The 13,239-nt window shown below is 49.6% G+C and overlaps 4 protein-coding genes across 4 annotated transcripts; 2 read left to right on the top strand and 2 right to left on the bottom strand.

Moving 5' to 3' along the window:
- Positions 1-387: 387 nt before the first annotated feature.
- On the top strand, positions 388-1,774 carry POX_c03888 (uncharacterized protein; the record flags this gene model as incomplete). Its single annotated transcript, XM_050112774.1, has 4 exons — positions 388-489; positions 595-1,024; positions 1,116-1,633; positions 1,727-1,774. The coding sequence occupies 4 exons, from the start codon at positions 388-390 to the stop codon at positions 1,772-1,774; spliced, it is 1,098 nt and encodes a 365-aa protein (XP_049970330.1).
- Positions 1,775-2,644: 870 nt separating this feature from the next.
- Positions 2,645-4,091, bottom strand: POX_c03889 (uncharacterized protein; the record flags this gene model as incomplete). Its single annotated transcript, XM_050112775.1, has 3 exons — positions 2,645-3,047; positions 3,253-3,366; positions 3,508-4,091. 3 exons carry the CDS (start codon positions 4,089-4,091, stop codon positions 2,645-2,647), a joined length of 1,101 nt encoding a protein of 366 aa, XP_049970331.1.
- Positions 4,092-5,656: 1,565 nt separating this feature from the next.
- Positions 5,657-6,367, top strand: POX_c03890 (uncharacterized protein; the record flags this gene model as incomplete). The annotated part of the gene is made up of 4 exons (XM_050112776.1): positions 5,657-5,849; positions 5,954-6,005; positions 6,137-6,149; positions 6,221-6,367. The coding sequence occupies 4 exons, from the start codon at positions 5,657-5,659 to the stop codon at positions 6,365-6,367; spliced, it is 405 nt and encodes a 134-aa protein (XP_049970332.1).
- Positions 6,368-7,007: 640 nt separating this feature from the next.
- POX_c03891 (uncharacterized protein) lies at positions 7,008-12,550 on the bottom strand (the record flags this gene model as incomplete). Its single annotated transcript, XM_050112777.1, has 10 exons — positions 7,008-7,216; positions 7,344-7,658; positions 7,724-7,864; positions 8,536-9,204; positions 9,328-9,703; positions 9,799-10,212; positions 11,346-11,659; positions 11,981-12,264; positions 12,322-12,354; positions 12,459-12,550. The coding sequence occupies 10 exons, from the start codon at positions 12,548-12,550 to the stop codon at positions 7,008-7,010; spliced, it is 2,847 nt and encodes a 948-aa protein (XP_049970333.1).
- Between the last annotated feature and the right edge of the window lie 689 nt (positions 12,551-13,239).

The following is a 13,239-nucleotide window of genomic DNA, read 5'->3' on the forward strand; positions in this document are numbered from 1 at the left end:
ATTGTACATGAATGTAGAAGCTCAATCAAAATGTATATTTGTCTGTATGGTCAGAGTCTCTGACGGGTGCGTGTGTGTCCCAAAATACGTTGTAGAATCAATACCGAAGATCAAAGGGTCTGTCAGATTCATGTGAAATGCAAGAGAGACGGATCGATGGGTGCTTGAGAGTTATGCCTGAGTTTCTATGGTGGTGTGCAGCACGTCGCAGCATTGGACCTCGGCTCATCCTTTTCCGCACCAGCTGCCGACCGCATCGCTTAAAACGTGCTGAATGCCGCCGCGATCCGAGTCACAAGGCGATCGGCACCGAAGACCAGCTGTTTGACCTGCCTACCGGTCTTTCATCCTCAATACTTTTTGCACTTACATCAAATACGCACCACCATGGGGAAACGAGCAACTCTTCTCGACCCTCCGGCCTTGGATGAGTCCAAAGCCCCTATCGAGAATGTGCTTGATTTGACGCCCGTTGTGGACCTCGGCCCTGTACAGACCACCCCCCTTGGCGCGATTGAAGGCTTTATTTTTGTTTTTTCCTGCTGGCGAAACATTCACTAACGTTTCCCTCTCCTGCTTGGGGGCCTCATCCAGGATGTCTTCACAAACACGCGCCCGCTATGGCACCCACCCGGTGCTCGCGGCATCTACGGCGGCGCCGCCATTGCCCAGTCCCTCTCCGCAGCGATGCGCACCGTTCCGGCTGACTTTGCCGTTCACAGCATGCACTGCTACTTCGTCTTAGCCGGTGACTCCGAAATTCCCATTCTCTACCACGTCGAGCGGGTCCGCGACGGCCGAAGCTTCATCACTCGTACCGTGCAGGCGCGGCAACGCGGACGTCCCATCTTCACCACCACCCTCAGTTTCAGTCGAGTCGGCAGCGGCGGCGAAAAAACGGTGGATCATGCTGTCCCCATGCCCGAAGTACCACTGCCCAAGGATCTGGTGCCCGGGACGGTGGAGGCATTAAGCAACGCGGGAGGAGGGCCATTCGAGTCGCGAAAGGCCGGCATCGTCAACCGTAGGTTCCATTCCCAATCGAAAGAGACGGGACTTTTAGAAAAACAGCCATGGAACATCTCTTGATTGACAACGGAACATTAAAAAACCAGGCACGGCGCCCAATCCCGGCGACAAACGAGTTCGTCGATTTGTGCGGGCGCGCGGACACATCTCCCAAGAAGGCGGTTTCCAAGCGCACCTGTCAACGTTGGCCTATGTCACCGACAGCCACTTTATTGGCACCATCGCGCGTGTGCACGATCTACCCCGATTCTCCTCCCCGAGAGAGCTTCAAACGATGCTTCAGGCATTGAAGAATCCCTCCGATCTCGACGATGAAGATATCACCAAGGCGTTGCGAGAACTGAAAGAAGAAGAGGCGGCTGCGCTGCGTCGCAAATTGCAAGGGGCCTTGGACGACGCGACGCAGAGTCAGAAGGACCGCAAAGAACTTGGCATGATGGTCAGTCTCGACCACTCGATTTACTTTCACAACCCGCGCGCTTTCAGGGCCGACGAGTGGATGTTGATTGAGATGGAGAGTCCGTGGGCGGGTGAGGGTCGTGGACTGGCGATCCAGAAGATCTGGTCCCAGGATGGAACATTAATTGCTACGTGCACGCAAGAGGTATGTCGATACCAAGAAATCCGTATCTCTCTTCTTTTTGCTTTCTCCGGGATATATTTCAACGAGAAATGGCTAACAATTCAATTTCTCCAGGGTGTCGTCCGCCTGAAGCAGGATAAATCTCCAAAGTCGAAGATCTAATCCCCTCGCAACGTCTGGACTCTACCCCTCCCCATGGTCCCTTTTTTATCGTGTTGGGATTGTTTAATGTTTGAGCATTGGAGCAACTCCGCGACACGTGCTTTCTTGTCAATAATTTTACTCTAGATAGACATTGGCCGATGTGCCATTTATTCAATTCATCGAGCGAGCGCTCTTCTTTTCCCTCGGCCGATCCGTCCTTTTTTGTTTTATTTTATTTTTAGGAATTTTTGGAGTAAAGATCCCAGTTCGCCCACCAAGACCTGATACGATCAAAGTTGATGCGATCCAATCCGAGAAAGAGAAAATTGTCCTCCAAAACAATTCAGTTCACATTCTTCTTGACCCATCGCCAAGCCACCAGAGATCATCTCATAAATACATCATATCAAACGAATGATTCAACACGATAGAAAAAGACCCAAAAGGGAGAAAGGGAGAAAAGGAGCAAAAAACACATGTCTCCAAAAGAAGACCGCGCAGGAAAAAAAAGAGAGATGCACAGCGAATTTTGCGCGACGATACATAATTCAGACAGCCAGCCCAGTTTTGGTCCTCCGCCAAGAGGAGCACCGCACCAAAAAAAGAAAAACAAAATGTCAACCTACGCAGTATGCAAAAGGGCTCTCGATACCGGATGAGAAGAACAGTCACACAAGAGTCATGTCGCGGTCGGGATTCCGCATCACACATGGTCAAGACCTCCAGTGGAGGAGGTAGACCTGCTCATCAGCCTTGGGCAGCCTCACCAGATCAGTATTATTAGTCCTTGTTTGGACCATCTCCTCTCCCTGCCAGACCTCTTTTGTCGACCTCCATTCTCCCTCCCAAAAAAAGAAAAGGAAGGAAAGATGAAGATAGGTCGCCCCATCATACTTCCAAGTTGTCTTTCATCTGAGCCGCAAGAGTGCGAGTCTTGTAATATTCCAATACTTTAGTCCCCCAGACATCTTTCCCTTTATATTCGCCCACATAATCAGGCCAAGTTTTCATTTCTCGCACGAGATTCTCCAGCTCTTGCATGGGGAGCTGATCCAGCGTCGTCAAGTAGGTTTTGACACCGAACAAGATCGTACCAGACTGCGGTAGACGGCGGAAGGTCTGTCTCTCTCTGCGGATGAGGATCTCCGAGGGGGACGGATCCCGCGTGTGCTTCTCACAGAGTCCCTGTGGCCGATACAGAATCTCAATGAGGTTTTCATCGGGCCGTTTAATTTCAACAAAATAGTTTGATCGCTCCATTGGGGAGTTCGGGGTTAGGCGGGCGAGAAATCTAGTTGGTTCCACCGGACCGGTGGGCCATGATTAGCATCGTATAGTTGCGTGGGGTTCTTGTGGTTGAGGAGAATAAAGCGCGCTAGGAGCGCGTGCATGATTGCGCATGTTGAACATTTTGGGGGGAAGAGGAGAAAGAAAGACAAAAAAAGAAAAAGAAAAAAATGGAAAATCTTTCTCCTTTGGCAAACTTACTTGCTCACGGAATTGGCAACCTGTTGGTGCCACAGAGGGACAGGTCCATGCAGGCGAGAAATTGTCCATCCGATTCGTTCTTGGGGGTCCATCCGGTGGGAAAAAGACTGGCGCTGGCGGCCCTGTTGATGTTGGAGATGAGCACAGTCAGTTTGAAGATCTTTTTTTTTTGAAGAGAATAGTCAAATGTCCAAAGAACAAGGGGAAAAGAAGGCGAAAACAAAAATTGGAGGCAAGAAAAGAGTAATTGAGAGGCTCCTTACAGATAGTATTCGCCATCTTCATTCATCATCAAAATGCTGAGATCCTCCATGGTGAGTCGGACAGCCGCCTCAAGCGCATCAATTCCTTCCCCACTGCAAGCCGAGCCCCGAATGGCAAATCGCTCTCCCGTCATACGATTGTGTATTGATTGGGTGTCATCCCGGATCACTTTCTCGAACATGTGTGGATATCGTTCGCACAGGAATTCCGAGACTTCCTGCAATGCCTCGTGACAGGCCTCTGCCGATTCGGGGAGGCATTGGAGAACCTCGTCCCGTTTGTCGCGAAGCAAGTCATTCCGTACCGAATGTTCCTCCAAGTAATGCTTGTCGAGTGTCAACCAGTTATGCGTGTCCAGCTTGCGAATGTCCATCATGACTCGGTACCGCTCCCGGCCTTTGATCGGTTGTGCTGGATACGGCGCCATCCGCTGGACATCGACAGGAGTTTGGACAGGAGCTCCATTGCGGCAACGGTCGATCTTCTTGGTCGTCTTTGCGATCCAATTTCGAATGTCGTGATAGTGTCGTACGATAAGAATAAGGGCGACAATCGGAAGTGCCACCAGTGAGAAGGTTGTCATAATTCTCCCATATAGTTCGAATACTTCAGATACCAGCTCTAGAGGGAGAGAGAGAAAAAAAAACACACGAGCAGTCCCAATCTCTTTATAATAATTTCTTTTTAGCTTTCACAAGAAGGATCACACAACCTTTTAAAAGAACGGGGGGGGCCACGAAAAAGCAAACAGAAAAAAAAGCACCCCATTAAAAAGCAATGACCTGAAGAAGGAAGTCAAGCAAAGTAAAGCTGTGGATTAGTACGTCAACTGCTGTGCCGAATCCAGCTTGGCTTAATATAGCAATTTCGCTGAGCCTGTACCAAGGGAAATTTCCGTGAGACTGTCTGAATTTCAGGTCAGATCCTCAGATGCGACCACATAACAAGAAGTGATCACGAGACGGCCGAGTGAGCGCATCGCTAGCTCGGATGGCGATCGAAGGATCTATGCCAGGCAAGTACGGCGAGTCGGCGAGGCAGACCCATTCCAGATCGTGCGGGAGTGCGGTGATACGCTCCAGGGATTCCCCGCAATTGGAGAAACGCCTCAGTTCGCCTCCGGGGCCGCAGCAGCAGCGGCAAGCCACATAATCGATTGGCTTCGGGGCTTATGGCTCTCGTGCCAATGAACCATGGATGGACAAAGGGGGCCTGGACAAACGGGCGTCGGGCCACGAGTTACGCATGCGTGAAACCCATCCTTCCGGGCCCTGTTCCAGCTCGATGGGCTACTCGTGGTCGGGCTTGGAAGGAATGATAGAGTAAATGGATAATACCCTCTTGATGGCGAAGTATCACGCGCAATCATTCCGTGTGGTTTCCAAAGGTGACCTGCGGTCTTTCTGATCATCTTCAGTAGTAGTACTATTCCCTTGATGCTCGGAGACCGAATTGTTCCAGCGGAGTTCCTCACGCAAAGTATCCAGCTTGCATGGGACTCACCGTTCACGGCAGACGTCCAGCGGAGGGACACAGACATAGGCACAGAGCCACCCAGCAAAATCTAGGCATGAATCGTCGAGCCTCTCCACACCTGGTACTGTCGTCCTCTAGTCATCGCTGACGACTGTGTCATGACTGAGCTCCGCAGAGTCATACCAGCTCGCATCCACTGTCCGTGCGCGGACCACTCCTGGTCGCACTACGGCAGGACGACAGTTTCGGGAATCAACTCTCCAGACCAGTCTGGCTGAAAACCTTGAGAGGTGGTGGTACTGGTCGTCGAACTGTCCGAACCCTCCGGTGAACCCCAAAGGCGGAAAGCTCGGAGGCAGCTGATTTCTCCCGCCGCCGCGTGAGGCGAGCAATAAGCACTATGCAGGAAGACTGGCCTTCCAAAAAAGGTACTTCCTGCAGGTATACTGCAGGAATAGATTTCCACCTTGACAGTCAGCATCGACTCCTGGATGTTCTTGGCTATAGGAGTATTCCATCTGACCATCCTATCCACTTTCCTCTTTCAGCATCAAGGGGCTGAAAGGACTTGAAATGTCCATCTCCTCTGGATATTCCCTCGTCCACTCAACATGCCAAGCCGGGACCAGTATGCATCGAATGCCCGAATGAGACAGACCTCGATCTTCAAACATGATTCACGATGAGACTACTGCGGTCATGTTGCTAAGGAACGTATTGATTAAATCTCCCGCATCAAATGACGCACCCCCGACCTCTTTGAGAAGAGCTATCAGTGATTTTCAAACCACCATGGTGGGCTACCACGTCATTGATTCCTGGACCGACCGCACCGAGATATCAAATCTAGGCAGAACTGCAGCAGGTACGTGATGGGACACACGGGGAACCAATGCACTCTATATGCACCCCAAGGTCAGAGATAATCGGAGACCGGGCGTTGTATAACTGACTACCATCCACAATCAGGCCAGCAGGAGAAACCCAGTGATCACATGAACCGTGATCACCAGACTTTATCGTAAGCCCTGGATTCAGCCCCCAATCTGGCAGTGGGGGGAAGAGCATGGATAAGTCTGCAAAGAGAATCTCCATGTCCATTCGCGGCGCGACTAGGACAGGCTCCATAAATATACATAACCCAAGCATCAGCTTCAAGCCTGTAGTCAGTCTATTAATGATGGTACAGGGACTCTTGCGAGGTACTGTAAACATCTAACATGACCCACTGAATAGTATGATGGTGCTTCGCCTCGGCCTCCAACGGTCCCACTTCACTCCACCACAGCTGAAAAGAGGGTCACCCCCCACTCAGCCCGCTCGCGCAAAGCGCGCTTGCCGCAGCTTTGGATAACGGCAGGTGACCTGCCCAATTGGTCGTGATGAATGCATTGTATTTCACAACGCAAAAATCAAAGTGTAGGGATTCTCGTGACGGAGTATTCATTCTCAAATATGATAGCAATGCGCTATATATTTCAATGGAATGGAGGTACAACTCTATCCTCGTCTATAAGATGGATGTAAAGGAGTCATGAGTTGAAAAGGTTAAGAATAAAATAAGATATTTCGCATGATCTTTGGCTTTTTGTCCAATACTTTTCTATACGAATACAAAGAGCAGTATGAGTGCGAAGAGTTACGGCGCGGTCTCGAATCTTTCATTCGACCCCTTCTCCCGTCTCAAAGTTCCAACCCCTCTTGTGCACTCGGTTTGGACCCAATTTACTGGAATCAATTGGTTTCTTTTCCTTCGAGCAATCTCATTGGACGATTCTGCACGTCAAAAAGGGTCTAAAAATTGCACCCAAAATTGACGGAAGTAACACAATCACTAGCGGATTCCATCGCCAGGTGGACCACACAGCCCGACACGAGTAAGTAGTACAGGATTCTCAATGTATCACCTTCAATCATGTTGATCTACTGCGAGTTGGAAGTAAACAGTTTCAGAACGAGAAAGGCTTTTGGAGACACTAGACATGGATAAAATTATCCCTAGTCAATGCTCTGTACTTATCGATTATGGTATGTTCAAAGCTGTATCGCGACCGTTAATGTTTTCTTCTTCTTCTTCTTCTTCTTCTTCTTCTTCTTCTTCTTCTTCTTCTTCTTCTTCTTCTTCTTCTTCTTCTTCTTCTTCTTCTTCTTCTTCTTCTTCTTCTTCGTCTTTCAAAATGAAATTCTTTCCAAGAGCCAGTACAGTTCCATTACAGCCCACTAGATACCAGACTATTCCTCTCAATATACACCCGTGTATTACCCCGGTAAATACTAGTCCAAATCCCACGCTCTGCCCGAAGCAGAGGCTACGGCTCTACACAAAATCAACCTTCGAACCGCCTGGTAGCTGGGTAACCGATGATGAACTTATGGATCTCTGACTGATGGTGAAACTTGCCGTGACAAAGACATGCAACAGGTTGCTGGGGTACAACGAACTCAAATGTCACATTAGCCGCTGTTTGATCAATCGATTCCATCATCACCACGTGGACTTCCCTTTTGGGGTCTATAGTCCGCCATTCCCAGTCGGCGTTTGCTCCTAAATTTTCTGTCAAGTGAGAAATTGCCGCTTCTAGAACAAGACTTGGCCAGGTCTCGGTTGGCCCTCGGCCCGGGGGTAAAGGCGCAGGGACCCACGATGCATTAGGCTCTTTTGTAGCCAAGGGTGCTTTGTATTCTTGAGTTTCCAAGGGATCATAACCTGTTTTTTTTTTTTTTGAATCTCAGTATGACACGCAGCAAAGGCGTAATAAGTGCTGAACTCCTCTGCGGCGGCACAATGAGGCGTTTTCGGGGTATATCCATGACAATGTGCTGGGTGTCTAGGCTGTAGGATCTGGCAGCGACCCTTGAAGAACTTCTTTTCCGCCGCATCTGGGTAGCACATTAGTACACTTTGCCCACGCAGTCATTGGATCCGTTGTTTTCCGTCAACAAATCAGAAGAGACCGAAGAGCCCGGGATAGCTGTTTGATCCACGTGTCCACCATGGATTCCGTATCCACACAGTCGAGATCAGTCTTGCCTGTCATTTTTCCACGATAAAAGGTGGAAGTAGAAAGGATGTATGCATCCTCAAACCCAGATCCTAAATCATAGGGTTCCAGTGTGGTCTGAGCCTAGTCGTATTGATCCTGCGTAGTCACATAGAAGGCTTCTGAGTAGCGCGGTCGACGGGTCTAATTTTTACTATAGAATTCTCCCAGCACAAAGAGAAGGGAACGGATTTTCCACCCTTGAATTTGAGCTGTAAGTAGATGAGGACCGATTAGTTAAAACTAGCTCACTTCACGATTCATTCCAAATCAACGGGTCTACCATCTTTGAAGTTGGTGGATACATAATTTTACACACTATCTTATCTGAATAACGCTTTTAATTCCTACCTACTTTTACCTCTGACCTTCTTCATGTCTTTCTCCTCCTTTTGGAAAAGCTCGAGTCGGAAGGGCCGTCAGATAAAGGCCATAGTAACAATTCATATTACACCGAATCATTGAATTCTTTCCTGCCAAATTGAATAGCTCAATGTTCATCAACAATACCCTCCCTCTCCATCTCATAACGCTCCGCCTCCTTGATTCTCTTCAATTCTTGACAAAACTTGCTCGTACTCCGAATACGATCCCCATAGCGAATAAACGCAAACGGAATCACCGAGACCCCCAGACTAAGAAACGCAATCAGACTACACGCCCAATGAACTCCCAATCTATCAAACATTGGCTTTGCGGCAAGCGGGAGAACCGCGCCCAGCATACTTCGCGTACAACTTGATGCCGATTGCGCACTCGCCGAGAGCGTCTCGTAGGCATCGGTGAGATAGTTCAGCATGGCCATGAAGATGAGCAGATATCCCATTCCAAAGGGTACTCCGGACAAGAATGGAACAACCCAGTGGATGGTGGGAGAGGCGGTCCATCCGATCCAGAAGAGCGAGATCACGTACAGGGGTCCGCCGATACAGGCGAGTGGGAGACGACGGTATTCTTCGATATTTGCCCAACTTGCTTGGCGGGCTTTGGCTCGGGCAAGGAAGCCGTCGTACCAGATGAAGATGAAGCATGCGAAAATTGCGCCCACGCCGACTGTGGTGTTGTTGGGAAGGTTCAGTTGGATGTGCGTGGTTTGGAAAGGTTCGAGGGGAAGGGTGAGGATGGACTCACTTGGTAAAAACATTAATCCCGACACTCCAGGACTCATTTTATAGATCCCTATTGCTTAGGTGGTCAGCTTTGAAAAGAAAAACTCTTTGAAAAAGCGAATCATTCTAAACCCCGAGGACATTGAAGTTTCAGCTGGAAAAGAGAGGGATAAAAGAAAAGGGCTGGCCCCACCTTGAAAAATAATGGGATAAGCTTCAAAGTAGAGGTAGAAAATTGCGTATGCCAGCGCCAGATAGAGCGATGTCAACGAGACAATCGACTCATGAAGAAGCATCCGAAAAGGTCGCGAGATGGTGATCAAAAAGGTAGCACGGACGTCACGACTTTCAAACTCGAAGGGAGACACAATGTTTGAATTCCCCGTCTCCTTTCTAAGCTTCTGGGCCCGCTGAGTGAGTATGACGGGGGCATAAGTCTCGGGCATGAGAGCAACCAAAGGCAACGTTGTGCCAGCAAAAATCAGTCCGATCCAGAAACACCATCGCCAACTAACTTCGACGACAAACCCAGAGATAAATGGCCCCATGATAGGACCAAAGGTCGTGCACTAATGGATAAAATAGTGAGTACGTGCCTTTTTCTTCTCTCTTTGCTGAAATTTGCCCCGGTTTCCCTACGCAAGTTGATGTGCAAAACACATACCGCCATGAAATAAGCCATGAGGCGACCGCGCAGCGTAGGATCATCATGTACATCCGCAAACAAGCCCCCCGTGATTGCAATCGGCGAGGACGCCATCATTCCATTAAAGAGTCGAAATACCAGGAGAGAAGTGTAGGAATTGGCCACTGCGCAGGCGAGAGTGAAGATCATAAAGCCGATAAAGGCGACGAGCAAAGGCCGCCGTCGACCAAAATACTCCGAGCTCGGTCCCCACATCAACGGGCCCACGATATAGCCGATGAGAAAGATGGAAATGGGGAGGACCAGCATTTGCTGATTGGTGATGCGGAATTCCTTGGCGATTTGAGGGATGGCATTGCTGCAAATCGACGAGCCGACGGTACTATTCATGACTTGCATGATCCCCGTGAGGAGGACGAGCAGCTTTCGGGTCTTGTGTCGGGCAGTACGAATGTGTTAGTTCGGTGTGTTTTTTTTTAACAAGGGAATCCTGGTTTGATCTCGCAATAGAGGTGGATGCGCTACCTTTTTCCATTTTACTGGGTTGTCTCGATCATCGGGCCCGAATGAGACGATTGTTTTGGAGTTGACTCTCCGAAAACGCGAGGCTGATGGCTGATCATATCGCTGCTGTATTGGCTCGTGCGGGACTTGCTCGGTAGGCTCGTAAATTTCCGAGAGAGAAGCTACTGATCCGAGGACCTGTGATTGGGATCGCGGTTTCGATATCTTCTCCGTCATGAGACCGTCTGGATGGACGCAGTAAAAATCGTGAGAAACAATGAGCCATAGGAGTCGCAGAGCGTGTTACGGACCTGAAGTGGGCGAAACCTTGTCTAGATATTTCTCACTCATACTACCGACGGGCAGCACTGAGGGTCACTCAATTTGTTTTTGGAAAAGTGAGTTGCAAAAGAGCAGGTACTGCTCGGGACTATTATTATTCGAGCGGAAACTCTCAGAGAAGTTCATGTGCAAAGGAGGGCTATGGGCACTGACTGAATTGGAAAACTCGTCAACAAGGTCCCACAGTCCACTTCACGAATCACCACTGGTACTGTTTTCTAGAAGAATGAATAGGTCCTGTCTCACTCGAGGTTGATGGAGATTGTCACAAGTCTTCGGTGCCACCATGTATTCCCCCCACCTCATTTGCAAATTTAGCCAGTCAGTTCCAGAGTTAAGGGGTCTATTAGAAGTCTTGGGCAGCTCCTATGTGTTCGATCCTGAAAGTGATTATCGGCAAGGGGAGAAATCGAGGCAAAATGACTCTGTTCAAGGAGACGTCTGTCAAGGTCGATGTGTGACCCGGCCTGTCTCGGTTAGGACGGCTGCTCGGTTACCTCGACTTTGCGGAGAACAGGAGTTTGGCCGAGGACGGTGACATCGTCACCTTGCTGTCATGTCGGAGAGGTTGGAGATGCTCTGCATTACCACACCGTAATTTTTCTTCATCGGACTCATGTGATGAGTGGTGGTCGGAAAAAGTTCTTCACACTCTTCAGTACCTAGCTAGCTGGCGATCTACTCGGTGCAGGACAATCATGGCTGGCGAGATAACCTACTGGCTGTCGATTGAAGCCCGCGACATGCAAGCAGCCGGCTTTTGGGCCGACATGCTCCAACGGGGTAGCCACATTGGCCCCACTCTCCGATAGATATGGTGATTCCTCTTCGTCCTCAGCTACCTGCGAGATTTTGGCCTCGAGGTCAGCCTTCATCGCTACCGATACGACGGGAGTCAGGTGGGCCGGCCAGATCTCGAGTTGAGTGAGACGCCCTCGAGCGTCGAGTCTCGCCGGCTGCACGCCGGTTGCGAGTCGGCACCGGCCGCTCAGATTGTGGGGGCAACGTTCGGACTTCTGGCCGAATTGATCGGCTGTGACGGCTGCAGTTTATTGGCTGGGGTGGACTTGACAACCTGGAGCTCTGGGCTCTGAGATCATTCTACGTGAGCGAGAGATACAACGCATCGGGCAATCAAGTATTTCGTCGTCTCATGCTGGTCTGGATTTTGCAAAGGAGGAACTACTCTTGTAGTGGGGAAGAGATTGGATGCAGCATTTCCAGTCAGCTGATGGGCACCAAACTGCTCGATCTAGTGGAATCATAGCTCGCCCTCCTGGCGTATAGGGGTAGGAAACCCAAACTGAGAAATTTCGTCCTTTGTGCGATCATCAAAAGCTATCTCAACAAGTACTTATGCGACACCAGGGCGGGGCAAATTTGAAAGCATGGGCTGCTTCCAGCCCGACAGTGATGCCAGGATGAGCCTCCACAGGGCTGATCACAAGTTCCCGGTCTGGTGTGTATTGGCAAGTCACAGTACGAAGCGGTTGACGCATCTCATTGGGAAGTAAACTGCGCAAGAAGGTCGAAGATTGGTCCAGTAATCGTGGAGAATGAACGTACGTGCGCTGTTCTGGCCGCATATTCAAAATATCCCGCGCTACCTTGATCGTAGGCTCACCATCACAGAGAAGGCTATAGAAACAAGTCGTGCCGTTTTATATTTGAACTGGGCACAGTTCTGATTCATACCTTGCTAGGTCGGTGGGCTTGAAGAAGGTCTCTCTGTAGTCTTATCATTGCATGCTCTACAAAAGCATGTTAGGCATCTGAATATGCTCAAGGCTTAATCAAGAATACTGGGTGAATATTGACATAGTGGGACAGACAGCTTCGTCCACGGGAAGCTGACACCTTGCATGTTTGCCAGTCGGTGATTTCGACGCAGGGAAACGTTACTGAACTTTTCGCTCACAAGCATGTTCAAAAGAGCTCAACCCGGAGCTTGTGTGGACCTGGTATCCGGCGTCTTATGCTTGTTCGCTGTGGTAGAATTTGGCCAGGCCTGTGAGACAAGCGGGGCATGCCCGTCACTCTCCACGAGTCATACGCTTTCAGTCCCGTGGCCTGTTTCGTGACCCGTGAATCACTTCGTGTGTTTCCTACCACGCTAACAGGTCGTAGGCCTACCTTCTCAGCAGGCTTGTTGATACGCCAACACGCTTGTCGTGATCTCTAGATATGAATGCAGCTATTCGATCGACCAGACAGTGTCGGTGAACAGACTCTCGTTTGGCGACCTTGTATCAGGCACAATAATCAAAACTTCCCAGGCCTGAACACTCGAAAGCCACTAGCTCTGTTACACGATGTGGACACTCTCCAGTAGCTCGAGACTGTGTTGAACCTCGCACTTTACTTATCGCTGTTAGGTAGCACAAGCCTGTGTGGAAGCAGATGATCTAAAAAGATATCATGAACATAACTAAGCTACCACTGTCTTGATCTAGTACAAAATCTTTACACCATCACTCTTGCAAGAAATTGCTATCCCTAGATGTGTATACATGTATGTATGATCTGGGTAACGCCCCCGCTTCCTCTCAGCAAAGCCGGTTATCATCTTCGATTCCACCAAGCGGGCTTTTCATTCTTCCTGAGTGTTGATCG

Source organism: Penicillium oxalicum, chromosome III (assembly GCF_001723175.1).
Source record: "Penicillium oxalicum strain HP7-1 chromosome III, whole genome shotgun sequence".
Taxonomy (NCBI): domain Eukaryota; kingdom Fungi; phylum Ascomycota; class Eurotiomycetes; order Eurotiales; family Aspergillaceae; genus Penicillium; species Penicillium oxalicum.